This window comes from Crinia signifera, chromosome 11 (assembly GCF_055691185.1).
Source record: "Crinia signifera chromosome 11, ASM5569118v1, whole genome shotgun sequence".
Lineage (NCBI taxonomy): Eukaryota > Metazoa > Chordata > Amphibia > Anura > Myobatrachidae > Crinia > Crinia signifera.
In genome coordinates, this window is record NC_139227.1 from 118,493,200 (window position 1) to 118,513,843 (window position 20,644).

A 20,644-nucleotide genomic window follows, 5' to 3' on the forward strand; every position below is an offset into this window, starting at 1 on the left:
TTGCATCTGATTACTGTGCAGATAACCAGCTTTTATCTGTCTAGTGCAGGCATGTCCAACCTATGGCCCTCCATCTGCTGTGAAACTACACAGTTTTGCTATTCGAGAAACCTATGGCAAGGCATGCTGGAATGTGTAGTTTCACAACAGCTGAAGGGCCACAGTTTGGACATGCCTGGTCTAGTGCAACTCAGACGCGTGTGGATTTAAAGGTCGACCTGAAATTTGAAAACATAAAAAGGAAAAAAATAAACTTGGATTCTATCTTAAGGTGCCCATACACCCTGCGCCGTGTATGGGCAGCATCAGACAATGAAGGGATGTTCTGGGAGGTTGCCGTGTAGATGGGGTGGCAAAGATAACGGGGAGGGGACAGACCGTTTCTCTTCATACAATTCCACATAATCCCGTCACAAGATGAGTTACATTATTGTGGTACGTCTGAATTATTTATTTTTGGGGGGCTCAGGATCATAGTTTAGAAAATGGTCCAGAATTTTATTATTATATAGATATTTTTTTATTTTATTTTTTGTAAAAATGTAAATCAAGTGTCAGACAGGAATCCTGTCCTGGCTGCTGCACTACATCCAACTTCATATCGGACATAAATAAATAAGATATATCGCATTGGAAAATCAAAGCAGAAGACGTGGTCTCTTCCAGAAAAATATATATAAATCCAGTGATGACGACTACATGTCGGCATTAGCGCAAAGTGGGCGACACTTTGCTGATTGTCTCAAGATTGCTCAGTAAGGCAAAAAAAAGAAATTTAAAGTCAACAAAAAGGTCCGCACGTTCAGCTGGTGTAAAGAGGCACATAGGGATCCTGACCAAAACACAGGTTTCTCCTCTTAAATAAGGCAACGGCGCCTAAATGTCTGCTTCAGGCACCGAGTGAGTCCTCCCCTATACGGCTGTGTGCCCGTTCCATCCAATAAGACAACAAGTCTCTCTGGCTCATTTGCTGCCGGTTGAGGAGACCGTAGACCAAGGTCACCGGTTCCGCTCAGCCGCAATATATTTGAGAGCCGCAGAGCCGTATCTTCTGGATAGATCCTGGTGGAACTCTTCTTTCAGCGTTTGTACGCACAGGCGATAGTTTTCACTGGAGCGGAACTTGGAGATATCGAAGCTCGGCGCATGAGGCATGTGGACGATGAAGGCGTTTGGAAGAACCACTAGGTCATAGCCCTGGGAAGAGAGGACAAGTCACGAGTCTGCCATAATGTCCGGATATCTGTGACAGTTAGTAACTTACTGTACTGTACCTTCGCATCCAGCTCCATGATGTGGGACACTTTGTTCCAGCCAAAGCCCAGGAAGCGCTGGTCGTACTCGGGACAGTCTCTTCGTACAACCACGTAGGGTTCAAAGTTTGGTGCCCAATCAACTTGGTATGGAGTCGTTGCGGTTCTCCACTTGGCATAGTCGGTTGGAGCGTGTCCCTTCTCCCATACGTGGTATCTGGGAAACATTAAACATTGCTGTCAAGATACACACTGCGTTGGCCAATGCCAGTGTTACCCCTACTACACCGCACCTCTCCTTACCTGTACCCCCACTGCACCTCTCCTTCCCCGTACCCCCCACTGCACCGCACCTCTCCTTCCCCGTACCCCCACTACACCTCCCCTTCCTCATACCCCCACTACAGCTCTCCTTCCCTGTACCCCTACTACACCACGCCTCTCCTTCCCTGTACCCCCACTACACCTCTCCTTCCCTGTACCTCCACTACACCACACCTCCTTCCCTGTACCGCCCACTACACCACAGCTCTCCTTCCCTGTACCCCCCACTACACCACAGCTCTCCTTCCCTGTACCCCCCACTACACCACGGCTCTCCTTCCCTGTACCCCCACTGCACCGCACCTCTCCTTCCCCGTACCCCCACTACACCTCCCTTTCCCCATACCCCCACTACAGCTCTCCTTCCCTGAACCCCTTCTACACCACGCCTCTCCTTCCCTGTACCCCCCACTACACCACAGCTCTCCTTCCCTGTACCCCCCACTACACCACAGCTCTCCTTCCCTGTACCCCCCCCTCTACACCACGGCTCTCCTTCCCTGTACCCCCACTGCACCGCACCTCTCCTTCCCCGTACCCCCACTACACCTCCCTTTCCCCATACCCCCACTACAGCTCTCCTTCCCTGAACCCCTTCTACACCACGCCTCTCCTTCCCTGTACCCCCACTACACCTCTCCTTCCCTGTACCTCCACTACACCACATCTCCTTCCCTGTACCCCCCACTACACCTCTCCTTCCACCATATCCCCACTACACCTCTCCTTCCACCGTACCCCTACTACACCACACCTCTCCTTCCCTGTACCCCCACTACACCACATCTCCTTCCCTGTACCCCCCACTACACCACGCCTCTCCTTCTCTACCCCCACTGCACCGCACCTCTCCTTCCCCATACCCCACTGCACCTCTCCTTCCTCGTACCCCCACTGCACCTCTCCTTCCCCGTACCCCCACTGCACCTCTCCTTCCCCATACCCCCACTACACCTCTCCTTCCACCATATCCCCACTACACCTCTCCTTCCACCGTACCCCTACTACACCACACCTCTCCGTCCATGTACCCCCAGTACACCTCTCCTTCCACCGTATCCCCACTACACCACACCTCTCCGTCCATGTACCCCCAGTACACCTCTCCTTCCCTGTACCTCCACTACACCTCTCCTTCCACCGTATCCCCACTACACCTCTCCTTCCACCGTACCCCTACTACACCACACCTCTCCGTCCATGTACCCCCAGTACACCTCTCCTTCCCTGTACCTCCACTACACCACACCTCTTTCCCTGTACCCCCACTGCACTGCATTTCTCCTTCCCTGCACCTCCATTGCACCACACCTCTTCTTCCCTACACCTCCACTGCACAGCACCTCTCCTACTCTGTACCCCCACTACACCACACCTCTCCTTCCCTGCACCCCCACTGCATCGCATTTCTCCTTCCCTGCACCCCCACTGCATCGCATTTCTCCTTCCCTGCACCACCTCAACACCTTCCCTGCACCACACTTCTCATTCTCTGTACCTCCATTGCACCGCACCTTTCCTTCCCTGTACCCCCCCCCCAATCTCCTTCCCTGCACCCACAATACACCTCTCCTTCCCTGCACCCCCACTGCATCGCATTTCTCTTTCCGTGCACCACACTTCTCCTCTGTACCTCCATTACACCACACCTCTCCTTCTCTGTACCTTCACTACACATCTCCTTACCTGCACCGCACCTCCTCACCACACCTCTTCTTCCCTACACCTCCACTAAAATTCACCTCTCCTTCACCTACATTGCACTACACATCTCCTTCCCTGCACCCCCACTACACAGCACCTCTCCTACTCTGCACCCCACCTCCCACTGCACTGCATTTCTCCTTCCCTGCACCTCTTCTTCCCTACACCTCCACTGCACAGCACCTCTCCTACTCTGTACCCCCACTACACCACACCTCTCCTTCCCTGCACCCCCACTGCATCGCATTTCTCCTTCCCTGCACCCCCACTGCATCGCATTTCTCCTTCCCTGCACCACCTCAACACCTTCCCTGCACCACACTTCTCATTCTCTGTACCTCCATTGCACCGCACCTTTCCTTCCCTGTACCCCCCCCATCTCCTTCCCTGCACCCACAATACACCTCTCCTTCCCTGCACCCCCACTGCATCGCATTTCTCTTTCCGTGCACCACACTTCTCCTCTGTACCTCCATTACACCACACCTCTCCTTCTCTGTACCTTCACTACACATCTCCTTCCCTGCACCGCACCTCCTCACCACACCTCTTCTTCCCTACACCTCCACTAAAATTCACCTCTCCTTCACCTACATTGCACTACACATCTCCTTCCCTGCACCCCCACTACACAGCACCTCTCCTACTCTGCACCCCACCTCCCACTGCACTGCATTTCTCCTTCCCTGCACCTCCATTGCACCACACCTTTTCTTCCCTACACCTCCACTGCACAGCACCTCTCCTACTCTGTACCCCCACTACACCTCTCCTTCCCTGCACCCCCACTGCATCGCATTTCTCCTTCCCTGCACCCCCACTGCATCGCATTTCTCCTTCCCTGCACCACACTTCTCCTCTGTACCTCCATTACACCACACCTCTCCTTCTCTGTACCTCCACTACACATCTCCTTCCCTGCACAGCACCTCCTCACCACACCTCTTCTTCCCTACACCTCCACTAAAATTCACCTACATTGCACTACACATCTCCTTCCCTGCACCCCCACTACACAGCACCTCCATACCGTCCTAGCACCACACCTTTCCTGCACCCCCCTCCCCCCCCCCTCTTTACAACACACCCATGCCTTCCCTGCACCACCACACCGCTGTCGGTAAGTGGGAAGTCAAACCAGGATGGGAATCCCAAAAGGGATGATAAGTACCGCTAGGGCTCAAACTTAACTCCTCTACCAAGGACCTTATACACACTGACCGCCCCTGTGCAAGATCCAATACAGGGGTGGGCTGCAGGTGCCAGTCTCAGGAACAAGTTGGCAATGGCAGCACTTCCGCAGCCCGGCCCTGACATCCCCAGCTAGAAGTCATGTAGAAGAACAGCTGTCCTATAGGACACACCTCATTAATATGACGTTCCCAGGTAGCATCATATCTATCACTACATTCGGAACATAGGAAGAAACAATAGGATGTAACAATACCGGAAGGTGTAGAGTGTCCCCATATCCAGCATGGAGAGCAGATCTGCTTTGGATTTGGGAAAGGACAGACGGTAGCGCAGCGTTTCAAAGGCCGGAACAATGAGCGCTCTTTGGGTGCCGGCCATGTCTTCCTGTACTATGGATTTCCTGCAGGGAGAAGGCAGAGAGATTAGCTATTGTGGATGCAGTGAGTGGGTTCCTTTTCCACACAAGGTGGGGTGGGTTCCTTTTCCACACAAGGTGGGGGGAGAATGGGGAATACATGCAGGTCTACATCAGTGGTTCCCAACCCTGGTCCTCAAGTACTCCCAACAGTGCACGTTTTCCAGGTCACCCAGCAGGTGCACAGGTGCACTCATTATTCAGACACATTTTGAAAGATCACAGGTGGAGCGAATTATAGCATTTGTGATATTTCTGGGTAAGTGTGTCTTGGGTGTATGGAGTAGTCACCCGGTGAGTAAGGGTAGAAAGGGGCACAGTCTAGTTCAGCTAGCAAACAAAGTTTAGGATAAGACCTATGAAGGCGCAATGCTGCCTGAGGATATGTACTTTACCCGGTTATCACCAAATAACCAACAAACTTATACAACATACAAAATTGGGAATTTCCAAGTCTCTGGCGCAAAAGCTTGAAAACGATGGATCTAGAGGTTTTCAGGGATCTCCACAGTTCTCAAGGGAATTTCTCAAAAAATAAAGAAAGAGAATATCAGTAATGATACTGACTATTCAAGACTCAAGTATGGATTACAGGGAGGAGATGAATAGATGGGCGTACCCCACTCACGGTAAGTAGCTCTATGTACAGGTACGTAGCGGTTTCTTTGCCTTTGTCTCTCCTTCTTTCTTCTTTCTTTCTCCTTTTTTTCTCTTTTTCTTCTTCTTTTGTTTTCTTTGATTTCTTAAACCGGATGGTTTTTCACTCAGTGGTTTAAGTGAAAAATGTGGGAATAGAGAATCAGGATTAGTGCATTCGGTCAGAAGTTTTTCTAAACACCCCGTGCAGGTAGGAAATGGTGGTGCTCGTACCTTACTCACCCGAAAAAAGAGTAAGATACTTATATAAAGGTATCTTTATAGGTGTATATAACCAAGGAAAGAATGAAAGTGCGTACCGCACTTACGTGTCTTTATGATTAGTCTCCACCCGTAGCGTGTGCTTGGCTTGAGATATAGGTTCCGATGTCACCGTCGGGACCAATATTTCTCAGTTGAGGTGTACATAGGTAGGTAAAAATAATAATACAGTATGAGTGGGTGAACTAAAATATTAAATGACCTCTATATAGAGAGGATAAGTGGTAGAAGGAAAAGTGCCTTCAAAATAGAAAGAGGTACTGGTAGCGTACCGTGACTCACACTGTGATGTGTGGATAAATTCCCATAAAGGTTTCTTTTTTAAGGAGAAGTTTTCACCGCTTATAGTGTTTATATATAGATCACATATGTACCCTAGAGATTTTCATTGAGCAAAAGATATGCGTACCAGAACTTACAATGAAGTAAGTATGTTTCCACCTATCGCGGTTTCTTTTGCTCACAATGGAGATCCCCAAAGATTTTCTTAGCCGAAAAAAATGTTCTCTTTTCTTATAAAAAGGTTTCTTTATTGTACATTGAAAAAATTCATAAAAAAATCCTCCATCCCAACAATGGAAGGATCCGATACAAGTCCCAAATATAGCAGCAAAAATTCACAATGATCCCAAAAAAATACCAAAAAAATAAAAATAAAAAATAAAAAATATTTTTTTTTTTAAAAATATTTTTCTTAAAAAAAATTAAAAATACATACAGAAAGTCCAAAGTGTCCGGAGTTAGATGAAAGTGGTGATGGCTGCTCACACTCCACAGAAGTGGAGTGTGAGCAGCCATCACCACTTTCATCTAACTCCGGACACTTTGGACTTTCTGTATGTATTTTTAATTTTTTTTAAGAAAAATATTTTTTAAAAAAAAATATTTTTTATTTTTATTTTTTTGGTATTTTTTTGGGATCATTGTGAATTTTTGCTGCTATATTTGGGACTTGTATCGGATCCTTCCATTGTTGGGATGGAGGATTTTTTTATGAATTTTTTCAATGTACAATAAAGAAACCTTTTTATAAGAAAAGAGAACATTTTTTTCGGCTAAGAAAATCTTTGGGGATCTCCATTGTGAGCAAAAGAAACCGCGATAGGTGGAAACATACTTACTTCATTGTAAGTTCTGGTACGCATATCTTTTGCTCAATGAAAATCTCTAGGGTACATATGTGATCTATATATAAACACTATAAGCGGTGAAAACTTCTCCTTAAAAAAGAAACCTTTATGGGAATTTATCCACACATCACAGTGTGAGTCACGGTACGCTACCAGTACCTCTTTCTATTTTGAAGGCACTTTTCCTTCTACCACTTATCCTCTCTATATAGAGGTCATTTAATATTTTAGTTCACCCACTCATACTGTATTATTATTTTTACCTACCTATGTACACCTCAACTGAGAAATATTGGTCCCGACGGTGACATCGGAACCTATATCTCAAGCCAAGCACACGCTACGGGTGGAGACTAATCATAAAGACACGTAAGTGCGGTACGCACTTTCATTCTTTCCTTGGTTATATACACCTATAAAGATACCTTTATATAAGTATCTTACTCTTTTTTCGGGTGAGTAAGGTACGAGCACCACCATTTCCTACCTGCACGGGGTGTTTAGAAAAACTTCTGACCGAATGCACTAATCCTGATTCTCTATTCCCACATTTTTCACTTAAACCACTGAGTGAAAAACCATCCGGTTTAAGAAATCAAAGAAAACAAAAGAAGAAGAAAAAGAGAAAAAAAGGAGAAAGAAAGAAGAAAGAAGGAGAGACAAAGGCAAAGAAACCGCTACGTACCTGTACATAGAGCTACTTACCGTGAGTGGGGTACGCCCATCTATTCATCTCCTCCCTGTAATCCATACTTGAGTCTTGAATAGTCAGTATCATTACTGATATTCTCTTTCTTTATTTTTTGAGAAATTCCCTTGAGAACTGTGGAGATCCCTGAAAACCTCTAGATCCATCGTTTTCAAGCTTTTGCGCCAGAGACTTGGAAATTCCCAATTTTGTATGTTGTACAGTCTAGTTCAGGGCTGGGCAATTGCGGCCCTCCAGATGTTGATGAACTACACATCCCAGCATGCCTTGCATCAGTTTCAGCATGGCCACATAGCAAAACTAATGCAAAGCATCCTGGGATGTGTAGTTCATCAACATCTGGAGGGCCTGGTCTAGTTCATGTAGGGAGTAAATGCTGGTCTCTAAAAGCAAGTCTAAGGCGTATCTTGTGAGTAGAGCTCTGGGGTACAATAGTAGATTGGGGTAACCTAAGCCTCCATCAGATTTGGGCATTTGTAACTTCTGTATGGAAAGTTTTTTTTATTATTATTTCCATATGAATTGTTGTTGAGTAATATGTCGGAGGAGGAGGAGTCGGAGGAGGGGGAGGAGTCGGAGGAGGGTATTATGGGGAGTAAGTGCAGAACGCACGTTAGTTTAGGAAAGATAATGGACTCGACAACTTCAATCCTGCCTAACCGGGAAAGAGAGAGGTCATGCCAATTCCCAGTGGTGGCAAGAACTGGGGTAAAATTGAGTTTCTATAGATTGCTAGTGTCATCGGTATCTGTGGGCCTAGATATTTTATGTGTGAATTTTTAATTTTAATAGAGCTAAATTCACTCTGGGGGTCAAAAATTGGTGGGGGGCCTCGAAGGGGTAGGGGTTCGGATTTATTAATGTTGATTTTGTATCCTGAAAAACTGCTAAATTGTTTTATGACAGTTAGCGCTGTGGGCATGGAGTGGGAGTGGGTTGGAAAGAAATAGCAGCATATCATCTGCGAAGGGTGAGATTGGCAGGTCTATATCCCTTATACATATTCCTTGGTATGGTGGCGATGACCTCAAGGAGATCACAAGCGGCTCTAGAGCAAGGGCGAAGAGGAGGGGTGACATGGGACAACCCAAAGCCCAGTTTTAGCACCCGTATACATCACAACCAGCATCTTCACCTGGGTACGGCCACCTATACCTGCGACTGTGTGTCTGCAAAGGCAGCCATTGCACTTACACACTGAGAACCCTCATCATGCACCACTTCTAGCCACCTCCCAGGAAGGGTGTGGATCATATGCAACACCGGCCCTCCAGATGTTAATGAACTACACAGCCCAGCATGCTTTGCATTAGTTTTGCTATGTGGCCATGCTGAAACTGATGCAAGGCATGCGGAGATGTGTAGTTCATCAACATCTGGAGCTCCGGTGTTGCCCAGCCCTGTGCTAGACAGTCATTCGGTCGACACCACTAGGTTGACATACTGAAAGGTCAACATGGGACAAGGTCAACAGGTCATTAGGTCGACACAAGCATTAGGCCAACATGGGGTTTTTCACAGGATAATGTGCACCGTGTACGCTCGCCATGCTTCAGGCACAGTGCCCCGCTACGGCCTAGTGTATGGTAGGGCATGAAATACCGCCTGTCGGCACATGTTGGCTCAAAAAACAGTGAAAAACCCCATGTCGACCTAGACCATGTTGACCTAATGCTTGTGTCAACCTAATGACATTTCGACCTTTCAGCATGTCAACCTAGTGGTGTCGACCTAATGACCGCATCCCCCAGGAACGCCCGTCACTTTATCGCCACATTTCTGATACCATCTACACAGTTTGGCCAATGCCTGATCTTGACACTAGATCTAACCGAAACCACAGCGCTACTGACCTCAGATTATCATACAGTCCATACATGGGCAGGAAGTCTATGTCGGACAAGAAGACGTAAGGTGTCTGGGCGTTCCTCAAGGCCACATTCCTCAGGAGGTTCACCGGGTAAAGCTGACCCTCCTTGTAGACCACGTGGTAACCAATGTTGGTCCGAGACTGCAGAACCTCGGAGGCTTGAGCGTAACGCAGGAACTGTTGCGCCTCTGCATCGGACAAGTACAAAGCCAAACTCATCGGCCCCTCCCAGTGACGGCAAATCAGCTCCAGCATCTGCAGCCTGAGAAAGGTACGCGGGTCAGTATCCCATACACGCTGTGCTGTCTATATACTACCACAGTCCGCTCTCCATCTAGCACCAGTCCTGGAACTCCCACAACACGACATCATTCACTGCTCCCATACCCACCTATCCATAGACAGCTGGGCCACCAAGGTGACATCATTCGGGTCCTCCGGTAGGGTTTGCTGCGGGAGGAAGGACAGGTGGACACGGTGGGATGCCAGGCGCTCTCTGCGGAAGTCATAACACACATCTTCCTCATCAAGTTGTTCCAGTGCGGCCTGTCATTAGGAAGCAGGATGGGAGAGAGCGCGGTCGTTAGCAACTTCCGAGAGAACAGGGTCCAAGAAACTCTCGGACCAGTCATGGTTCCAAAATACGGGGGACCCCCAGTTTTTTTGTCAACCGTATTTTTGGTCCGGTCCAAGAGTTCGGGACTAGTTTCATAAATACGGGGGACCCCTACGCATTTTGTTCCATGTATTTTTGGAACCAGGTCTGTCTCAATGAGCCCGGGGCTGGTTATGCTCAGGAGGGGGGGGGCCCCACGCCATTTTTTTTTTTTTTTAGGAAATGCTGCACACTTTCACGTCTAAAAAAAAAAAAAAAAAAAAAAATCGCACATCATCATCACTAAAAATCGCACATTTTCCTTACTAAACACTAATTTCGACTTTGCTAATTTTAAAAAAAAAAAGTGCAATTTTTTTAAGCGCGATTTTAAAACTTGACTAAAGATCGCACCCTATTACATTTCGCCTTCTAGGTTTTACACAAGACGGGCATTGTACAGGCTTTCTAACATAAAGGAGTCGGAGGCTGAAGGGGAGATATGCAGCTCTTATCCCTCTAGCAATCCCCTAACTCCGCCTCCCCCCCCCCCCCCCCGAACCACACACCTCATGGTCTTGTCCTTTGTCGCTGGGGCAACCAATGAGCTCTCTGCGCAGCAGACTCCCATCGTACTCCAGAAAGGTGACATAGAGAGTCCTGAACAGCTCTACGTGTTTGTTCTTGACGCGGAGCTTGTGGGGGGAATTCCAGTGAATCACCTGGACGGCAGGTGGGGGGGAGACGGGAATAGAAATTAGGAACCGGAAGCCTTACAGCACAGATGTCAGGAACGCAGACGTCGGCCTGTGCAGCTATTTACTATCGGAAGCACATTTACTAACATCACACAAGTTCTGTACGGATCTCCATTATAGCAGAATTTGTTCCTGCAGTGACCGAAACGCGCAGTAATATCAGTGATCAATAATGATAATAGCTGATAACAGAGAACAATAGTCTGCACTTATCTGTAATGTGATAAATTGTTCCATAAAGAGGCCGTGTGATGCCGGGGGTAATGCGTTATACAGAGGCCGTGTGATGCCGGGGGGGTAATGCGTTATACAGAGGCCGTGTGATGCCAGGGGTAATGCTTTATACAGAGGCCGTATGATGCCGGGGGGTAATGCTTTATACAGAGGCCGTGTGATGCCGGGGGTAATGCGTTATACAGAGGCCGTGTGATGCCGGGGGTAATGCATTATACAGAGGCCGTGTGATGCTTTATACAGAGGCCGTGTGATGCCGGGGGTAATGCTTTATACAGAGGCCACGTGATGCCGGGGGTAATGCTTTATACAGAGGCCGTGTGATGCCGGGGGTAATGCGTTATACAGAGGCCGTGTGATGCCGGGGGTAATGCTTCATACAGAGGCCGTGTGATGCCGGGGGTAATGCGTTATACAGAGGCCGTGTGATGCCGGTGGTAATGCTTTATACAGAGGCCGTGTGATGCCGGGGGTTATGCGTTATACAGAGGCCGTGTGATGCCGGTGGTAATGCTTTATACAGAGGCCGTGTGATGCCGGGGGTAATGCTTTATACAGAGGCCGTGTGATGCCGGGGGTTATGCGTTATACAGAGGCCGTGTGATGCCGGTGGTAATGCTTTATACAGAGGCCGTGTGATGCCGGGGGTAATGCGTTATACAGAGGCCGTGTGATGCCGGGGGTAATGCGTTATACAGAGGCCGTGTGATGCCGGGAATAATGCTTCATACAGAGGCCGTGTGATGCCAGGGGTAATGCGTTATACAGAGGCCGTGTGATGCCGGGGATAATGCGTTATACAGAGGCCGTGTGATGCCGGGGGTAATGCATTATACAGAGGCCGTGTGATGCCGGGGGTAATGCTTCATACAGAGGCCGTGTGATGCCAGGGGTAATGCGTTATACAGAGGCCGTGTGATGCCGGGGATAATGCGTTATACAGAGGCCGTGTGATGCCGGGGGTAATGCGTTATACAGAGGCCGTGTGATGCCGGAGGTAATGCGTTATACAGAGGCCGTGTGATGCCGGGGGTAATGCGTTATACAGAGGCCGTGTGATGCCGGGGGGGTAATGCTTCATACAGAGGCCGTGTGATGCCGGGGGTAATGCTTCATACAGAGGCCGTGTGATGCCGGGGGGTAATGCTTTATACAGAGGCCGTGTGATGCCGGGGGTAATGCTTCATACAGAGGCCGTGTGATGCCGGGGTATAATGCGTTATACAGAGGCCGTGTGATGCCGGGGGGGTAATGCGTTATACAGAGGCCGTGTGATGCCGGGGGGGTAATGCGTTATACAGAGGCCGTGTGATGCCGGGGGGGTAATGCGTTATACAGAGGCCGTGTGATGCCGGGGGGGTAATGCGTTATACAGAGGCCGTGTGATGCCGGGGGGTAATGCGTTATACAGAGGCCGTGTGATGCCGGGGGGGTAATGCTTTATACAGAGGCCGTGTGATGCCGGGGGTAATGCTTTATACAGAGGCCGTGTGATGCCGGGGGTAATGCTTTATACAGAGGCCGTGTGATGCCGGGGGGGTAATGCTTTATACAGAGGCCGTGTGATGCCGGGGGTAATGCTTCATACAGAGGCCGTGTGATGCCGGGGTATAATGCGTTATACAGAGGCCGTGTGATGCCGGAGGTAATGCGTTATACAGAGGCCGTGTGATGCCGGGGGTAATGCGTTATACAGAGGCCGTGTGATGCCGGGGGTAATGCTTTATACAGAGGCCGTGTGATGCCGGGGGTAATGCTTCATACAGAGGCCGTGTGATGCCGGGGGGTAATGCTTTATACAGAGGCTGTGTGATGCCGGGGGTAATGCTTTATACAGAGGCCGTGTGATGCCGGGGGTAATACTTTATACAGAGGCCGTGTGATGCCGGGGGGATAATGCGTTATACAGAGGCCGTGTGATGCCGGGGGTAATGCGTTATACAGAGGCCGTGTGATGCAGGGGGTAATGCTTTATACAGAGGCCGTGTGATGCCGGGGGTAATGCTTTATACAGAGGCCGTGTGATGCCGGGTGTAATGCGTTATACAGAGGCCGTGTGATGCAGGGGGTAATGCGTTATACAGAGGCCGTGTGATGCCGGGGGGGTAATGCGTTATACAGAGGCCGTGTGATGCCGGGGGGGTAATGCTTTATACAGAGGCCGTGTGATGACGGGGGTAATGCGTTATACAGAGGCCGTGTGATGCCGGGGGTAATGCGTTATAATGAGGCCGTATGATGCCGGGGATAATGCATTATGCAGAGGCCGTGTGATGCCGGGGGGTAATGCTTTATACAGAGGCCGTGTGATGCCGGGGGTAATGCTTTATACAGAGGCCGTGTGATGACGGGGGTAATGCTTTATACAGAGGCCGTGTGATGCCGGGGGTAATGCGTTATACAGAGGCCGTGTGATGCCGGGGATAATGCGTTATACAGAGGCCGCGTGATGCCGGGGGGTAATGCTTTATACAGAGGCCGCGTGATGCCGGGGGGGTAATGCGTTATACAGAGGCCGTGTGACGCCGGGGGGGTAATGCGTTATACAGAGGCCGTGTGATGCTGGGGGTAATGCGTTATACAGACGCCGTGTGATGCTGGGGGGTAATGCGTTATACAGAGGCCGTGTGATGTTGGGGGTAATGCGTTATACAGAGGCCGTGTGATGCTGGGGGGTAATGCGTTATACAGAGGCCGTGTGATGCCGGGGGGGTAATGCGTTATACAGAGGCCGTGTGATGCCGGGGGTAATGCGTTATGCAGAGGCCGTGAGATGTTGGGGGTAATGCGTTATACAGAGGCCGTGTGATGTTGGGGGTAATGCTTTATACAGAGGCCGTGTGATGCAGGGGGAGAAAATGCGTTATACAGAGGCCGTGTGATGCCGGGGGTAATGCTTTATACAGAGGCCGTGTGATGCCGGGGGTAATGCGTTATACAGAGGCCGTGTGATGCTGGGGGTAATGCGTTATACAGAGGCCGTGTGATGCACGGGGGGGTAATGCTTTATACAGAGGCCGTGTGATGCCGGGGGTAATGCTTTATACAGAGGCTGTATGATGCCGGGGGGGGGGGGGTAATGCATTATACAGAGGCCGTGTGTTGCCGGGGGTAATGCGTTATACAGAGGCCGTGTGATGCCGGGGGTAATGCGTTATACAGAGGCCGTGTGATGCCGGGGGTAATGCGTTATGCAGAGGCCGTGAGATGTTGGGGGTAATGCGTTATACAGAGGCCGTGTGATGTTGGGGGTAATGCTTTATACAGAGGCCGTGTGATGCAGGGGGAGAAAATGCGTTATACAGAGGCCGTGTGATGCCGGGGGTAATGCTTTATACAGAGGCCGTGTGATGCCGGGGGTAATGCGTTATACAGAGGCCGTGTGATGCTGGGGGTAATGCGTTATACAGAGGCCGTGTGATGCACGGGGGGGTAATGCTTTATACAGAGGCCGTGTGATGCCGGGGGTAATGCTTTATACAGAGGCTGTATGATGCCGGGGGGGGGGGGGTAATGCATTATACAGAGGCCGTGTGTTGCCGGGGGTAATGCGTTATACAGAGGCCGTGTGATGCCGGGGGTAATGCGTTATACAGAGGCCGTGTGATGCCGGGGGTAATGCGTTATGCAGAGGCCGTGAGATGTTGGGGGTAATGCGTTATACAGAGGCCGTGTGATGTTGGGGGTAATGCTTTATACAGAGGCCGTGTGATGCAGGGGGAGAAAATGCGTTATACAGAGGCCGTGTGATGCCGGGGGTAATGCTTTATACAGAGGCCGTGTGATGCCGGGGGTAATGCGTTATACAGAGGCCGTGTGATGCTGGGGGTAATGCGTTATACAGAGGCCGTGTGATGCACGGGGGGGTAATGCTTTATACAGAGGCCGTGTGATGCCGGGGGTAATGCTTTATACAGAGGCTGTATGATGCCGGGGGGGGGGGGTAATGCATTATACAGAGGCCGTGTGATGCCGGGGGTAATGCTTTATACAGAGGCCGTGTGATGCCAGGGGTAATGCGTTATACAGAGGCCGTGTGATGGCGGGGGTAATGCTTTATACAGAGGCCGTGTGATGCCGGGGGTAATGCGTTATACAGAAGCCGTGTGATGCCGGGGGGTAATGCGTTATACAGAGGCCGTGTGATGCCGGGGGTAATGAGTTATACAGAGGCCGTGTGATGCCGGGGGGTAATGCTTTATACAGAGGCCGTGTGATGCCGGGGGTAATGGTTTATACAGAGGCCGTGTGATGCCGGGGGTAATGCGTTATACAGAGGCAGTGTGATGCCGGGGGATAATGCTTTATACAGAGGCCGTGTGATGCCGGGGGTAATGGTTTATACAGAGGCCGTGTGATGCCGGGGGGTAATGCTTTACACAGAGGCCGTGTGATGCCGGGGGGTAATGCGTTATACAGAGGCCGTGTGATGCCGGGGGTAATGCTTTATACAGAGGCCGTGTGATGCCGGGGGGGTAATGCTTTATACAGAGGCCGTGTGATGCCGGGGGTAATGCTTTATACAGAGGCCGTGTGATGCCGGGGGTAATGCTTTATACAGAGGCCGTGTGATGCCGGGGGTAATGCGTTATACAGAGGCCGTGTGATGCCGGGGGTAATGCTTTATACAGAGGCCGTGTGATGCCGGGGGTAATGCTTTATACAGAGGCCGTGTGATGCCGGGGGTAATGCGTTATACAGAGGCCGTGTGATGCCGGGGGGTAATGCGTTATACAGAGGCCGTGTGATGCCGGGGGTAATGCGTTATACAGAGGCCGTGTGATGCCGGGGGGTAATGCTTTATACAGAGGCCGTGTGATGCCGGGGGTAATGCGTTATACAGAGGCCGTGTGATGCCGGGGGGGGGGTAATGCGTTATACAGAGGCCGTGTGATGCCGGGGGTAATGCGTTATACAGAGGCCGTGTGATGCCGGGGGAGTAATGCGTTATACAGAGGCCGTGTGATGCCGGGGGGGTAATGCGTTATACAGAGGCCGTGTGATGCCGGGGGTAATGCTTTATACAGAGTCCGTGTGATGCCGGGGGTAATGCTTTATACAGAGGCCGTGTGATGCCGGGGGGGTAATGCTTTATACAGAGGCCGTGTGATGCCGGGGATAATGCTTTATACAGAGGCCGTGTGATGCCGGGGGTAATGCGTTATACAGAGGCCGTGTGATGCCGGGGGGTAATGCTTTATACAGAGGCCGTGTGATGCCGGGGGTAATGCGTTATACAGAGGCCGTGTGATGCCGGGGGTAATGCGTTATACAGAGGCCGTGTGATGCCGGGGGGGTAATGCGTTATACAGAGGCCGTGTGATGCCGGGGGTAATGCGTTATACAGAGGCCGTGTGACGCCGGGGGGGTAATGCGTTATACAGAGGCCGTGTGATGCCGGGGGTAATGCTTTATCCAGAGGCCGTGTGATGCCGGGAGGGTAATGTAATGATATGTAGAGCAGCCCTGAATAACCCCGTATGTGTTCTCACCTTCAGATCGGCCAGCTCACTGTAGCATTGCTCGGAGCGAGTGTGGTCGGAGAGCTGAACGTTCCAGTAACAGGGCAGCGGGTACACCAGAGTGGGCGAGCTCTTTATAACCGCATTGAATATATCCTGCAGATGAGAAGACAGAAGATTATTATATAATAGCAAACGACATGCGAGACGCTGCGATCTCATCCCCCCCATCCTACCTGGTCAGCAAGGGAGGTGCTTAGCATACTCATTAACTCTCTCTCCGCTGTCAGGCGCCACATCTCCTCCCAGCCAATCAGACGCAGCCTGTCCAGGAGAAGCAGGATGACCCCTGGAGAAAAGGTCAGGGGTCAGTCGGACACAATATGGGACATCAGTGGGGTACTTCTGCATATATATATATATATATATATATATATATATATATATATATATATATATATATATATATATATATATATACATATATACATATATACATATATACATATACACACACACACATATACACAAAAGATAAGATGTTTACCGGTATTGAACCCACGGCCTAGAGCCGGCCAGGGTTTGTGGTTCTTCCAGAGGTTCCCCAGGTACCAGTCGCTCTGATTCTCCACCAGACCTAGAACCTGTTCACCTGACAGAGAGAGAACAGGTATAATCGTGTGTCCAACAGGGAGACTGCAGAAACGCTGCAACAAATCAATGGCGCTTGGCGTCTCGCAGAGAGATGGGACATTTCTGTAACAATGGGACCCTGTCCTGAGGAAATACGAGACAGGAGCCAGAAGCTAAACACACAGGACAGGAGCCGGAGAAATGGATTACCTGTGAATTTTTTAAATATAGCCCAAAGCTCAGCAATGTCTGTGGCAAAAGTGATGTCAGTGTCGAGGACAATGACCTTTGACAGGTCAGGGGGCAACGCCTTTGTCAGAGTCAGCTTCATCAAGCCATAGATTCCAGAGTAATGTTTGTTTGGGATCCAGGAAACCTCCGGCTGTGTGGGAGAGAGTGGGAGAGTCATTTTTGTACTTGAGGTAAAGAGTTTTATTTAAGACCAGTGGGGGACACTGGGATCACATTGGGGTTTAGTAGGTGCGAAATCAAATACGGGTGCATAACCCTCTATGTAGGTCATGTCTGCCGAGAACAACCAGGCACCACAGCAGAGGATATATAGAATTTTGTGTAGTAACGGTGTCACTGGATCACAATATTCACCTTGAGGTCGCTGGCATTATAGAAGCTGATCTGTAGGGACGGGACCATCCAGGTGCTGAACAGGTTGCCCAGTATACGCAAAGCAACAGAGTCTGTGATCAGGTGGAAATGTAGCGGGTTTCTCCTAAAGACACAAATGATTGGGTCATCAGACACAGTGACAGGTCAGGTGACAAGAGCAAAGCGTAATTAGGACATCACCAAGCCTGGACCCCAGGACTGCAGAAACTCAGCAAGATAAGTACATGTCCGTATGTCCCTCCCTGCTCAGTACATACAGGCCAGTACCATCCACCCCAGAAGCAGCACCCAATCAGCAAAGGGAGTGTGGTACTTCACTGACCCGGCGTTTGTAAGGACGGGGTCATGGGTACGGCTGCAAATAAACATGTTACACTCATAATATAATATCTTGAATCAAAGTATTAATGTCTCATTAGCTACCAGTAGGTCAAAGTACAGAAATCACATGCAGTCATCCCAGCACAGACGTGTACAGCCTACCGGGGGCCACAGTACAGAAATCACAGGCAGTCATCCCAGCACATACGTGTACAGCCTATCCAGGGGGCCACAGTACAGAAATCACACGCAGTCATCCCAGCACATACGTGTACAGCCTACCGGGGGCCACAGTACAGAAATCACAGGCAGTCATCCCAGCACATACGTGTACAGCCTACCGGGGGCCACAGTACAGAAATCACAGGCAGTCATCCCAGCACATACGTGTACAGCATACCGGGGGGCCACAGTACAGAAATCACACGCAGTCATCCCAGAACATACGTGTACAGCCTACCGGGGGCCACAGTACAGAAATCACACAGTCATCCCAGCACATACGTGTACAGCCTACCGGGGGCCACAGTACAGAAATCACACGCAGTCATCCCAGAACATACGTGTACAGCCTACCGGGGGCCGCAGTACAGAAATCACACGCAGTCCTTCCTGCACATACGTGTACAGCCTACCGGGGGCCACAGTACAGAAATCACACGCAGTCATCCCAGAACATACGTGTACAGCCTACCGGGGGCCACAGTACAGAAATCACAGGCAGTCATCCCAGCACATACATGTACAGCCTACCGGGGCCACAGTACAGAAATCACACGCAGTCATCCCATTACATATGTGTACAGCCTGCCGGGGGCCACAGTACATAAATCACACGCAGTCATCCCAGAACATACGTGTACAGCCTACCGGGGGCTGCAGTACAGAAATCACACGCAGTCCTTCCTGCACATACGTGTACAGCCTACCGGGGGCCACAGTACAGAAATCACACGCAGTCCTTCCTGCACATACGTGTACAGCCTACCGGGGGCCACAGTACAGAAATCACACGCAGTCCTTCCTGCACATACGTGTACAGCCTACCTGTGGAAGAGAATGGATTTCACCAACGTCACCACATCCCTGCTACTGTTATGGCCGGCACACACAATGGCAACATGAATGAGCTGAAAGGTAGAATGATACAGAGCATTAGTGAGGGGGGAACACGGGTGCAGTGGTCACACGCTGAGCTTAGCCGCTAGATCTCCTTCCCTAATTTCCCTTTCACACCACACACCCGGCTGGGTCATTTTGCCGGGTGCAGCCTGACCCCAATTCACACCATCAGCAAATTACCGGGTTAAAGCTTTTCAACACGAGAATCTGCTGAAAAACTTGGGTTTTTCTGTAGTGTAAAAGGGTCAACAAGGGTCTAACACGCTGGCTCACCGACCCACCTGGTCTAGAGCAGAGAGCTGGGATTTAAGACCTGGGTTCACCATATATATACATTTATATGTATATATTCATTTATATAGATTTGTAACATACTCACACACACACATACACACAGTGTGGACAATAGTGACTGGACGGCCGCTGACAACAGACAGCTCAGTGAGATGTTATTGACCTCAGTACGTTGTAGGCCCACCACGGGCAGTGATTACTGCGGACACCCTTCTTGGCCAATGTCCACAAGTTCCTGGACAGCAGGTGGCAAGTGTTCCATTCCGCCTTAAGTACAGTGACCGACTGTGACACTGAGGACGGTCGTGTCGGCCTCAAATGCACCTGCCGCCCCAACTGCTCCCTGCATACTCTGATTGGGAAGGGTAAAGTGTTCCGAGTGCTGCGAGGCACCTGGCGAGGGTACGCGGTACACTAGGGGTCCATGTTCTCAGGTGTCCACACTGACACCAAAAGACCCATGTCGACATTTTCATGTGTCAACCTTTTGCCAATGTCTAGCTTGTAATAGACACGGCCTATGATCTATACCACACCCACCGCACATTTGGGAACAATGGGGAAAAAAATGTAATTCCCAGGCTGGTAGTCGCAACTTGCGGGGAGGTATCAAACCTTGGCGACAGATTAAGGGCCAAATGTACTAAGCCTTAACAAGTGATAAAGTGGAGGGTGATAAAGGACCAGCCAATCAGCCCTCAACTGTCATATTTAACATATTTAAAAGGCAGTTATGAGCCGATTGGCTGCTACTTTATCGCTTTTTGAGGGAGATGTACTACTCCTTGAAAAGTGATTGAATGGAGAGTGATAAACCACCAGCCAAGTAACTCCTAACTGCCAAGCCTCAGTCTGTGTTCGAAAATGAGAGTTAGGGGCAAATTGGCCGGTACTTTATATATTTACACTTTGGGACAAATGGAAAAAGTGGAGGGTGATAAAGGACCAATCAACTGCCAGGTTACAGGTTGTGTTTGCAAAAGCTCAGTTAGGAGCTTTTTGGTTTGTGCGCTCTCCCCATAGAATGGAAGGAACCTATTGCTGTTCTGAGCTTGGTGGTCTGCACAGTCCCCCTAAGAAA

At 49.9% G+C, this 20,644-nt stretch overlaps 1 protein-coding gene across 3 annotated transcripts in view; it reads right to left on the bottom strand.

Annotated features, from left to right (window-relative positions):
- Positions 1 to 273: 273 nt before the first annotated feature.
- Positions 274 to 20,644, bottom strand: part of LARGE2 (LARGE xylosyl- and glucuronyltransferase 2) — a 52,399-nt gene continuing 32,028 nt past the window's right edge. For all 3 annotated transcript variants that reach the window (XM_083164514.1, XM_083164513.1, XM_083164515.1), the window contains 12 exons: positions 19,195 to 19,277; positions 17,806 to 17,929; positions 17,410 to 17,581; positions 17,114 to 17,218; positions 16,803 to 16,915; positions 16,597 to 16,722; positions 10,682 to 10,834; positions 9,909 to 10,063; positions 9,501 to 9,779; positions 4,729 to 4,875; positions 1,275 to 1,470; positions 274 to 1,197 (listed from right to left, as the gene is read on the bottom strand). In XM_083164514.1, coding sequence (XP_083020640.1) covers positions 1,000 to 1,197; positions 1,275 to 1,470; positions 4,729 to 4,875; positions 9,501 to 9,779; positions 9,909 to 10,063; positions 10,682 to 10,834; positions 16,597 to 16,722; positions 16,803 to 16,915; positions 17,114 to 17,218; positions 17,410 to 17,581; positions 17,806 to 17,929; positions 19,195 to 19,277 — 1,851 coding nt within the window. In that variant the 3' untranslated portion in view covers positions 274 to 999. The remainder of the gene's footprint in view (positions 1,198 to 1,274; positions 1,471 to 4,728; positions 4,876 to 9,500; positions 9,780 to 9,908; positions 10,064 to 10,681; positions 10,835 to 16,596; positions 16,723 to 16,802; positions 16,916 to 17,113; positions 17,219 to 17,409; positions 17,582 to 17,805; positions 17,930 to 19,194; positions 19,278 to 20,644) is intronic.